The sequence below is a fragment of the Cervus canadensis genome, chromosome 7 (assembly GCF_019320065.1).
Source record: "Cervus canadensis isolate Bull #8, Minnesota chromosome 7, ASM1932006v1, whole genome shotgun sequence".
NCBI classification, from domain to species: domain Eukaryota; kingdom Metazoa; phylum Chordata; class Mammalia; order Artiodactyla; family Cervidae; genus Cervus; species Cervus canadensis.
The window spans coordinates 56,376,767-56,388,760 of NC_057392.1; the positions used below are offsets into that span (position 1 = coordinate 56,376,767).

The 11,994-nt window shown below is 42.1% G+C and overlaps 1 protein-coding gene and 1 long non-coding RNA gene across 3 annotated transcripts in view; one reads left to right on the forward strand and one right to left on the reverse strand.

Moving 5' to 3' along the window:
* The window catches only part of LOC122444820, a 22,516-nt gene extending 21,351 nt beyond the window's left edge, over positions 1-1,165 (forward strand). Inside the window, exon 3 of the long non-coding RNA XR_006270358.1 lies at positions 961-1,165. This is a non-coding gene — a long non-coding RNA (uncharacterized LOC122444820). The remainder of the gene's footprint in view (positions 1-960) is intronic.
* Positions 1,166-3,374: 2,209 nt separating this feature from the next.
* On the reverse strand, positions 3,375-11,637 carry HRG (histidine rich glycoprotein). 2 transcript variants are annotated; one of them, XM_043473465.1, is made up of 8 exons: positions 11,377-11,637; positions 9,527-9,643; positions 8,673-8,763; positions 7,374-7,540; positions 6,345-6,425; positions 5,538-5,639; positions 4,255-4,309; positions 3,375-4,080 (listed from the first exon to the last, which is right to left on the reverse strand). In XM_043473465.1, exons 1-8 carry the CDS (start codon positions 11,566-11,568, stop codon positions 3,455-3,457), a joined length of 1,431 nt encoding a protein of 476 aa, XP_043329400.1. In that variant the 5' UTR covers positions 11,569-11,637; the 3' UTR covers positions 3,375-3,454. The 2 variants fall into 2 exon arrangements, with proteins under 2 accessions (XP_043329400.1, XP_043329399.1); XM_043473464.1 differs by having other exon boundaries at positions 3,375-4,309.
* Positions 11,638-11,994: the final 357 nt, after the last annotated feature.

Sequence of the window (11,994 nt, forward strand, 5' to 3'; positions counted from 1 at the left end):
ATATGCAACCAGTTGATACAGGTAAATAAAGGAGTAAGAAAGGATTCCTACTTTAGGGATTTTACATTGTGCTAGAGGTTTGGACAATATACCATTGATTGCTTCTTTTCTAGATGTTTTTTGTTACATGTTAGCTAAAAAGTATGTGAATGTTTAACTTTTGCTATAATTAGTAAATTGTGGGGCTGGGATTGGAACCAGATCAACAACCTTCAAAGTCACACTCTTTCTTATTGGTTATGTAACTATATGGGCTTCCCAGGTGGCTCAGTGGGTTAAGTGGGTATCTCCTGCAATACAGGAGATACAGGAGACATAAGTTTGATCCCTGGGTTGGGAAGATTTCTGTGGAGGAGGGCATGGCAACCCACTCCAGTATTCTTGCCTGGAGAAGCCCATGGACAGAGGAGCCTGGCAGGCTACAGTCCATGGAGTTACAAAGAGTCGGACACGACTGAAGCGACCGAGCGTGCGTCCACGCATGCACCTGTATATACAGGCAAGTCCTGTTGTAACTGGACCCTTCGGGGCCTTCCTGGGACAGAACCCCACCCCGTGCCCTCTGCCTGCCTCTTGTTTATAAAAAGTTTCAGTCTTCTAAACCTTCCCTGAGTTCCAAAGAGCAGATTCACACAATTACTAACTAGGGAAGTGAGGTAGTACAGAAACAAAGGAAAAGCAAGCCCAATATAATCTTAAACCATGACTTTTATTTTAAACTGATACCTTGATTTATGACCCCAAATTGTCCTGTGGCTTTAACCAACTGGCTTCAAGAGGGCTTAAAATATATGACACTGGGGAGGTGGAGCAAGGCGGTGCGGGGAGTCAGTTAAGAGCTGAACCTCCTGATCCATCACAGAGGCCCTGAGAAATAAAATGCCTCAACCATTGCTATTACTCTCTCCTAGAGAGAAGTTGAGGGATCACAAGACATTGATTGACTGATTTGCTTCGCAGGAACCCGTAGATTAATCACAATCACCGAGAACACATCCTGTCACAAGACAGGGCCAGGGTATCTGCAACTGCTGCTGCTATTGCTGCTAAGTCGCTTCAGTCGTGTCCGACTCTGTGCGACCCCAGAGACGGCAGCCCACCAGGCTTCCCCGTCCCTGGGAGTCTCCAGGCAAGAATGCTGGAGTGGGTTGCCATTGCCTTCTCCAATGCATGAAAGTGAAAAGTGAAAGTGAAGTCGCTCAGTCGTGTCCGACCCCATGAACTACAACCTAACAGGCTCCTCCATCCATGGGATTTTCCAGGCAAGAGTACTGGAGTGGGGTGCCATTGCCTTCTCCGATCTGCAACTGAGACATCCTGAAATCACAAAGATCCCTTCTCCTTTAACTTTTGTCCCTTTCAGAACCTTGTGCCCTGGTCAGTCAGCAAGATAAATAGAATTTGACACAAGTCTAGCCCTCCCATCATCCATGTTGGTGCCTCTTCAACCAATAAACCTTTCTTTGATCCAAACTCTTTTTTTTTTTTTTTTGGCCTTACAGTATGTCAGGCACACAAAGTTAGGTTCAATAACACTCTGGGCAGGGGGGTGGGGGGGCAGGAGGAGGGTTGCTTTTGCTCTTTAATATTTACTTTCATTTATTTGTTTGACTCATCGAGTCTTAATTGTGGCATGCAGGACCTTCTGTCTTCTTTGCGGTATGTAGGATCTGTAGCTACAGCATGCAAACTCTTAGTTGCGGCATGTGATCTTTAGTTCCCTGACCAGGGATCGAACACGGATCACTTGCATTGGGAACGTGGAGTCTCAGCCACTGGACCACCAGTGAAGTCACTCGACAACACTGCGAAAGAGTGAATTTCTCTTTCTTCCCAGCCTAAGAACTTAGACTCTTTCACCCTTAGCTTGTTTCCCTACCCCTGACCACCCCCCCGTCCCCCAGCCTCACCATTAGAATCTACCTCCTTCTGCCAAACCCACACACCTGAAACTGTTCATTAAGTCAGGTGGAGAGAATCTGAAATCTTGTTGTTGTCGTTCAGTCTTTATGTCCCACTCTTTGCAACCCCATGGACTGCAGCATGTCAGGCTTCCCTGACCTTCACTATCTCCTTCTGATCTTAGCCTGTGTCTGAATACTTGATATTTTCCCTGGTGGTTCAGCAGTAAAGAATCGACCTTCAGTGTTGGAGAGGTGGGTTCAATCCCTGGGTTGGGAAGATACCCTGGAAAAGGAAATGGCAACCCACTCCAGTATTCTCACCTAGAGAATTCCATGAACGGAGGAACCTGGAGGGTTACAGTCCATGGGGTCGCAAAGAGTCAGGCATGACTTAGCGGCTAAACAACAAAATACTTGAGACTTGATGTGGGAAGAAGGAAAAAGAAAGAGGATTTGAGTGTGAAAAAGGAATCTTTTGGCAGCGAAAATAAATAAAGTGAAAAGAGGCTCCTATCTGAGACTATTCTGGGGAGAAGATAGGAAAAGGACAGCAGAGGGTATCTCGGTCCTGCTTTCTAGAAACGTAGCCTGGAGGCTGCAGGATCTCAGGGAGAGAGCCATGTGACCATATGGAATGACCTCTTGGCAGTCATTCCATTAACTGTCTTACAGAGACTCCTGTATTGCCAGTTTGATACAGAAAAAAGCAGGTAAACTAGACCTAAAAATCATGTGAACAGAGTAGTAAGCCTTCCTCAGCAGGGGGACCTGGTGGACCAGTGGTGAAGAATCAGACCTCCTTCTCATGCCTACCACACAAACACCTTGGCACTATGAGAGTAAAACCCTAGAACTGCTTTGTGTAGGGAGTAACAGAAAGTCCAAGAAGGCCTGAGGTTAAATTTCCCATTAGCTCAGTTAGGATGGCAACTTAAAATAGAAATTAATCTATTCCAAAAATAAAGTTGTATTTTTTGTGCACCTGAATTTATGGTCATGATTCATGCTTGCAGCCTTTTTTTAAAAAAAAAAAAAAAAAACAAAAACAATTTATAGCATGAGCTTTGTTTCCTTAATAATTGAATTGAGAATTTGTTTTCCCAAAAGGAAATTTAGGGGACTGGATAACAAGTGGAAGAGAATTTGGGTCACTTTTATAAGAGTAATCCTTTTAGTGATTAGTGATTTAGTGATTAGTAAATTCCTTCTTGGTAGGTCCAGCCTCAGCATAAGTACCAGCAGAGGAAAGATGCCAGAATTAAAGGAGTTTAATCCAAGAAAGAAAGAAATTTTGAGAATCAGAGATTTGCCTCAAGTGATATAGTAGCCAGTGACGGACTTAATTTCCAATCTGTAGCACTGATGTCTTTCCTCTCCTTTCCTTTTGTCTGTCTATTCTTATGCCATTTCCTCCCCTACCCACATTTTGCCCTATCTTGAGTATGAAAATAAGGTTATAATAACTTGCAATTTTGCATTACTGGTCACATTTTTATTTCTGGTTCTCATTCAGGACATGATTCATTTTTCCCCATCAAGGAAATCAAATTTTATTTTGGCAATGTATATGCAAAAAACTTTGAGATATGTAGAAATTCAGTGTTGAATGTCCCAGGACATGATTCAGAGGCTGACTCTGGGAAGGCCTGAATCTCTGGTTGTAGGGGATTATTGTGGTTTGGCAATGAGAAGCTGGGAAAATTGGCTTCTGGAAGAGGGAGAACTTCACCTTTCTTTAGTGAAGGAAGTCTGTGAATATATCTAATTGGTCTCCAGTGGAAGCGAAAGTGTCCGTCACCTGGACCTCTTTCTTTGGAGTGCCTAGGTGGTGGGCTACGTCCTCGGCGATGATGGTCTTGGGGACCTTGGCTATGTGGTGGTGGGTCACAGGGTCCATGGTCATAGAAATCATGGGGATGATGTCCATGGGGGTGGTGTCCATGAGGATGATGTCCATGGGGGTGGTGTCCATGAGGATGATGTCCATGGGGGTGGTGTCCATGGGGATGATGTCCATGGGGGTGGTGTCCATGGGGATGATGTCCATGGGGGTGGTGTCCATGGGGATGATGTCCATGAGGACGATGTCCATGGGGGTGGTGCTCATCAGAACTAGAGTTATGAGGGGGCCTGTGGTTCCACTTGGGGCCAAAGGGAGGGTGAGGACATCTTAACCCTGGAGGGGGAAATGGTAGAGGAACCCTTGCTTGAAATGGTGGACTGTCTGAGTGATTTTTGTGTTCTGGAGGAGGTGGGCATCTAAAGTTATGTGACTCATGGGGATGACCATGATCTTTAGATCCCCTGGGCTTAAATGGAGGCCTTCCAGCAGGAGAATGCTCATGCTCACCAGGGTGGAAGGGACGGCCCAAATGATGTTGCACACCACTGAAGTTTCTATGTTCCTGATGATGGAAACAGAAGAGTGGATATCATCATGTAACACAAAAAGAAGCTAGATGTTTAATTTAATTTATGTCAATGACATCTAGATTTTTAGATTCCACAACTATTTTTAAAATTAGGGTATCAAAAAAGGATTTCTCAAATTCTTCTCTAGCCAACTCACATTCAAAATACAAACAAACAAAATCAAATTACAAACAAAACTGTCATTTACTACCATCATTATTTCACAATAGAAATATTTTAATAATCAAATAACATTTGATTATTTTAACATTTTTGTTATTTTCTGACTCTTGTCAGAGTCAGAAACTTAATCTCAGGGTAAAGGGTAGTACTTTAGATGAAATAAATGTTATATTGTGAAAACACTCCTTATTATTATTCTTCCCATCTCAATATAAACTGATGAAATTATACTATAAAATGATCCTTATCTACAGATCAACCTTTGGAAAATTAATACCTTATAATTTATATTCTCAACGAGAGTCAGGTTTTATGGTACAAACATCTCCTACTCCTAAAGAATGATCACCTACCTCTGTGTAATTTTCCTTGTTTAGATTTTAATTTTTAAGAAATCTGTGGAGCCATGTTCATGGTGACAAGCCTGCCCCCTCCATTGGGGTGGTGCTGGTACATGGGCACTTGGATTATGCTCAGGTTTGTTTGTTTGTTGTTTTTTGATATAAAAAACACTGTGAAGAATATCTTGCTATCAAATAAAAACTTTCTGGGACATATGTAAAATACTGTTTTGAGTCTTAGTCCATATACCTTTATATAGTAGATTTTAGCCTCATTCATTTTTTAGGTTCTATGCCTAATATTGAAAGCTAGAAATTAAGTGTCAGCCCTGGAGTCCTGACTACAAGAACCACTTTCAATTCATTAGAGGTTGGTTGAATTAATCATGATTTTACTTTTCTGGCAAATCTTACCCTTCTCAATTCTTGGGGGAAAAAAAATCCATATTTTTTGTGTCTTATCAGCAATTTGTACTGTCCCAAATTGTACTTTCCCTGTTCTCTCTGTGTTTCTCCTCCTTGTCATCCCTACTCCCTCATCCACCATCTCTTTCTCCCTCTTCTGTCTCTGTCTCTCTCTCTCTCTCACACACACACACAATACACATCAACAACCATAAGAACAATATATGCTGTGTGTGTGAAAAAATCACCTAGTTTGGCACTGATCATGACAAAGACTACTGAAGCAACCCACCTTAAGGTTGAAGACTTCACAGTTTATGACCATGTTTTTTGGGGTTTCCAAGTCAGAGGCTTCCACATCATAGAACAAATCTGCTCTGCAGAATCCAAAGATCTGTAAAGAAGAGATAAACCTGTTAGGGTGTGTGTGTTTGAGTGTGTATGCGCAGGTGGTAGGAGGTATCCAGCTTTGCTGTGAACTCCCAGACATTTGGGAAAGGAAAAGAGGCTTCAGAAAAATCAGGGTTGTTGTTGTTTAGTCATTAAGTTGTGTCCTGAGGAGGGTAAGATGTGCCAGAAAATAAGGAGATCTTCATGCAGATACCTGAGTATCAAAGGATAAGTGACCAGGGGAGCAGTCCCTTTGATTGAGCATCAGGAAGACTGGATTCTAACCTCAGCTTGGTTGTGAACATCAGGCAGGACCCTTTGCTGAGCCTCAGTTACCTCTTTGTCAGAGGGAGTCACTGTGAGGTGGGAATGGTGTAACGTGAGTGACAGCACTGTTGGCTGTCAGTTCTTAATACAAGCTAGTTACTTGTTTTACTTAAGTGTTTAATCCTAGTGGGTAAAAAAAATTCCAGTGCTAAGTGTAGGTAAAGAACATGTAAAGTTTTATATGTGATACTCTCATGGTTCACTTAACTGCTCTGTGCCTCAGTTTCCCCATCTGTAAATCAGGAATAAAAATAGTATCTACTTCGTAGGGCAGCAGTGAGTTAATAAGGCAACATATGTAAAGCACTTAGAAGGATGCCTGGCACATAGTAAGTGGTTTCTGAATGTTACCTAGCATTTCGCAGACACCGATTATACTCACATGAGAGTGTCTGGGAAAGTGGTGACTGGAACAGTTCCTCACAGAGAAGTCCAGGAAGTAACCGGTACCTTCCCCTCCTCTCTAGAACAAATTGGATCCAAGCAGTTTCAAGAACATAAAAAGTTAAAAAAAAGCGGTAGATGCTTACTTTCCAACATACTATAAAGTACTATGAGGATTCGAAATCTCCAATATGCACCATTTTTCTGATGGTCTCTGCCTTTAAAAAATTTATCACATAAATGATAAGGTGAATACTATTTCATTGAAAGTTTCAATTAATACATATAATTAAGGGTAGTGTGAAAAATCAACCTTTGTGCCTCCCATTCTCCGAGGTATCACTATCATCCACTTGATGGATTTTTCCTTCAAGCCTTTTCCTAAATATGTTGCCCATATACACATATATCTAATTATTTAACATAAATGGGATCATAGTCTTAAGTATTGTTCTGTAACCTACTTTTTCCATTAGCAATATATCTTGAAACTCTTTCCAGTGCATAAACATTCAAAATGTTGTTTTCATTAATTGCGGTGTATTCATTCCATTGTTTGCATGCACCATAATCTATTTAACTGCACTTACAAAATGCATGACCGACATCAACTAGCCGCTGTGCAAGGCTAGCTTGGATGGGAAGCACTGAGGTCCTGGGACTGGGAGGCAGAACTGTCTCACTCCAGCCACACCACTAGGAGTGGTAAGGTGGGTGCTGAGTCTATGGTTTCCATCATAATACAGGAGATTAGGATCAGATTATTTTAATGACTCACATAAGTTTTATTATTCTCTTCTGTCTTTCCCTCTTCCTTGTTTGAGTTTTTCCTTTTCTCTGCTCAATATTCACACACATATACCCACAACCCCAAAAGCCAAAGAACTGAAGAAGGGAGCCTCAATTTAAAAGGCCCCAAATTAAAAGGTCGACTGAGGGCAGCAAAGAGGCTCAGGGCTGCCAAGCTCACACCTGCTGCGTTGGACCCTGGGGCCTCAATGTTAGCTAAACATTAGAGGAGTCTCACCGCTCTTATAGCCCTCTTCACTTTGTCCACTCTGAAAGGAGCAAAGTCACTGTTCTCCCTTTTGTACTTCTCCAGGGCTTTGTCAGCTTGTTTTCTGTAGAGCTCAGTATCCTCAAAGAAATCGAAGAGCACTGGGCTGTCTATTGTATTGGCCAGTGCTGAAGAGACTGGAGAAAGAAATTGGCAGTTTTGCGGTTACTGAGTTGGAAGCAGTAATGTCAATGTTGGCACTTGAAACATGTAATCGTGATGGCAAGAATAACAAGAGCTTCCATTTTACAGATGGAAATTGAGGGTTGGAGAGGTAACTTGTCCAAGATCAAATCAGTCAATCAGTGGCAGAGCTAAACTTAAACCCAGATCCTTCTAATGCTCAAGTCTCTGTTGTGACCCCTATTCATGACAACCCATCACTCATAAAGTGCTAATATTTTAATGAACTTTTCCCTGTCTCTGCCAAGGAGAGAGGCATCGTTAACACAAAATTTTGCCCAGAAAGAGAAGATGCAGCTCAATCTTTATGGCAACCTTGTGAGGGAGTTGCTTGACTGTCAAATTTTTATATATTGAACCATGTTAAGATTAATTATTTTAAAAGACATTCTGTGATCATCCTTTTGAAAAGGTGAATTTAAAATGTGTGTAATTTAGAGTCAGCACCAGTGGAATAGGGTCATGTCTTTGCCACACTTTGGCTCTGTTCCCCAGGCTGGGTCATTGAATCTCCTTGAGGCTTATTTTGTATCTAAAATAGAAAGTATTGTAATCTTTACTTCATAGTCTTCTGAGATTAAACAAGTTAATATATGAATAACTGCTTTGTGAACATACGTAACTTTCAATTGTTGAAGTCAATACTTGAACGCTAAGTACATTGCAAAGTGTACTACACAGGCTATCTAGTTAATTCTGGGAAGAACCTGAAGGGATAATATTATTGTTATCTTCATTTTACAAAGGAGGAAAGCTTGAAGAAGTAACTTGCCCTTAAGACCATACAACTAGTAAGTGTTGAGGTTGGGGTTCAAACTCAAATTGGACCCCAGAGCCTATGTTCTCTACAATGATGTCATACAGCCCCTTGTAAATGTCTGTTTTTAGATGTTGAATTTCTATAAAAGAAGATGTGCCAGTAATAGGGAAAAATCTTTCTTCTCTTCTCAAGAGAGCAAGTAATAATTGCATCCGCAAGGGCAGGAACCATTTCTGATACATACTTCATAGACTTCGATGATGAATAGCACTGTTTGATTGAATTTTGTATGAACCTACAATTAATTAGCATTTTAACAATCATACCAGAACTTGTGGTGCAGTTAAAGTCATTCACTCTAAGATCTTCAGATCCAGCCAGATGTGTTATAGCGATTACCTTACATTGTCCAATCACCTATAAGAAAGAGAGGTTTATTTTATCACCTACTTCTTTCCTTAGGTTGACCCGAGGAAACAAAACATGAGGCAGCATGCTCCTACTATCCATTTGAAATTATTGTGCTTCCTCTCACCATACCCTCTCTCAAAAACCTATATTTTCTTAGCATAGTTCTGTGAGCTGGATATGCTACAAGCATCCAAAACCCTCATGAAAACCACAGAGAAAGTGTTGAAAGAGATCATGGCCATATCCCAAACATTTTCAAGGATAAAAAAAGCTAAAACTGCTGGATATGTAGTCATCTTATTTTCTGGAACTGAAATCTTATATCTTTGCTGATTTATCTTTGCATCTTCCTCTGTGCTGGGCTCTGAGAACCCATGTGCAATGTGCAGAACAAGGCTCTATTCCTCATGGTGACTGCAACTAATCCTTTTGGCCATTTCTGTTAGGGACACCAGTATTCACCGTTACAGGCTCAGAGGATCTTAGACATTAGGTGATTTGCCCAAGGTCTCATAGCTGGTCATGCTATGACATGGGACCATAAGCCCCATTGACTTTTCTTGAACTGATTTCCCAGTATGGCTCTCAAGAAAATATTACTCGAAGTCAACATAGTCCTTATAAGCCATGAGGCAGAAGTTTTGTTCTTATTGTTTTACTGTGTAAGCCCAGGTGTGCAACCACCCTGGGCAAGAAGATATTTCTGCTTCTATCTATTGATAGAAGTCAGGAATGCTAAGAGGAGAGGAATGGTACCTGGTTTACTTACTATTTCAGATGGACGACGAGAAACATCTGGCTCACAGTCATCCCAGTGCTTCCTGGATAGGACTGGACAGTCAGATTCTTTCACATCCAAGACTAAATAGTAGACAGTTGTGGATTCCTGGGGAATGCCAAGAAAGCAATGGCTGGGTGGTATGTGGAAACCCAGAGTTTTCCAATAAAAATAAGCTCTTTATTTCTTAAATAGAATTCCTGTCATTCTACTCTTCTCTACAAGTCATTCTACAAGTCACTGCAGGTGCCCTACCTTTATATCATTTGATCTGTTTATTTAATAAAAAGCATCAGAGAGTTTTTAACTGGTCATAATGTTGCTTCTGCCCATGAATTTTAAAGAGCAGTCACAAAAAGGCACTGTTGGTTTGGGTGGAAGTATTGAAGGTACAAGACTAGAATATAGGCGATGACAGCCATATATTCTATATGTGCAGTTGTGTCCTCTCATCCTGTTCTGTTCCTGAACTTGGGCTTCTTCTTCTTCTTTTTTTTTTTTTTTTTAAATAGATTGACTCTTTTATTTTTCCTTTGGCAGCATGTGGGATGCTAGTTCCCTGACCAGGGATCAAACCTGTTCCCCTTACAGTGAAAACTCGGAGTCCTAACCACTGGACCATCAGGGGAATCCCAGATTTCTTGTCTTCATTTCAACTTGCCCTAAGCTCAATTCACTCTCTTCTCTTACAAACTAGCTCTGTGCCTCTACCTCCTTTGTCTAATCAGAGATGCCATTATTTATTGCCTTAGTCTTTGGCTTAAGGAATGTCTCTCTTCCAAGATGATGGCTGTTCCAAAACCCACAGAGAACCTCTGGAACCCCTCTGCCTTTGTCTGTTTCTCCATACCTTCTTTCCAGATTCCCTGCACACATAGAGGTGGTATACCAGGAATTCTCCTAGAAGGCCATTATCCAAGCCATTATGTTATTCAAATACTGCTCATTCTTCAGGATCCAAATGCAGCCTTCTCCCATCCATGATAATTGATCTTCTATTTTATCCCTCCAGCATTTATTCCACTCACTTAGTCACCTGAGTGTATCCCATCTTACCCAGTTCATCTATGTGTGTATGAGAGCTGATGATTATTTCCTTGAGAGCAAGGCCCATAGTTTATTATAATTTTTCTCTTACAGCACTTAGCCATTGATTGGGCTCTGCATAAGTGCTTATAAGTATTTAGAGGCTCATCAAGGACATAATGACTGTGCTTAGTAGCTTCAGTCACGTCCATCTCTTTGTGACCGCATGGACCATAGCCCAACAGGTTCCTCTATCATGGGATTTTCCAGGCAAGAATACTGGAGTGGGTTGACATGCCCTCCTCCAGGGGATCTTCCTGACCCAGAGATCAAACCCACGTGCCCTATGTCTCCTGCACTGGCATGAGGGTTCTTTACCATCAGTGCCACCTGGGAAGTCCAGGACATACTAGTAACAAATACTAATTCAAAGGATAAAAGAACAGTTAGGGCAGCCCTGAGGGCTTCCCAGGTAGCACAGTGGTAAAGAATCTGCCTGCCAATACAGGAGACACAAGAGACACGGGTTCTATCCCTGGGTGGTGAAGATCCCCTGGAGGAGGAAATGGCAACCCACTCCAGTATTCTTGCTTGGGAAGTCCCATGGACAGAGGGGCCTGGCGAGCTACAGTCCACGGGGTCGAAAAGAGTCAGACATGACTGAACACAGTATAGCACAGAGCAGCCCAGAAGCGAAACCGACAACTCTGAACAAAGCCAATCCACTGTGCAAAGTGGCAGGCTTAGGAGCTAGCGTCTCCTTTGGCCCTGGTCCATCACCGCCCCATTCAGCTCTGCCATGGGAGGCTCCTCACCACTTTGTCCAAGTGGGCATCAGCGACCCGCAGCAACTGGAAAAGGTAGCCATCCCACCGTCCTTTATTGATCAGGTCCAGAGCTTTTGCAGCCACAGGCTCAACGGCATCGCAGCCTGTGGGATTCACAGCACAAGAACACTGCTGTGTGATCAGAAGGATGGACGACAGTGCTGCAGTGAGTACCTTCATCTTGTTAAAATGTGGAAAGCATCCCTTGCTGTGGGTTACCACGGCAGAGAAGTTTACACAAATTTTCTAAAATGCACACACAACTGATTATGCAAGATTTTATACATTTTCGTTATGTAACTGGGGATGTTCACCTTGACCCCTGGTTCAGCTATCTGTCAACACTCTGTAAATGATTAGTGGGCCCTGGGGACAGAAAGTTGAAACATGCCATGTTTAAAACATGCCTCATTTTGAGGCTAATACCCTCAAAACCACGTGTCCCAAAGTGGGGAAGACAGTGAGATGTTTTATAGTAATTGTTCAGAGAGGCTGTGATCAGCTTATGGTCATTCTTCTAATGGGTTCAAGGTAAGGTAAGTAGGAGTCAGCATCATCAGCCTTCAGGCCTGACAGGTCTGGGGTCTGTGTATTTGGAGGCAGCAT

Excerpts from the sequence above, each read along its gene's own strand:
- HRG (XM_043473464.1), bottom strand. The coding sequence starts at position 11,568 with ATGAAGGTACTCACTGCAGCACTGTCGTCCATCCTTCTGATCACACAG. Across the intron at positions 7,541-8,672 it reads TAACTGCACCACAAGTTCTG|TCTCTTCAGCACTGGCCAAT; the intron begins GTATGATTGTTA and ends TTCTTTCTCCAG. Across the intron at positions 6,426-7,373 it reads TGAAGAGGGCTATAAGAGCG|AGAGGAGGGGAAGGTACCGG; the intron begins GTGAGACTCCTC and ends AATTTGTTCTAG.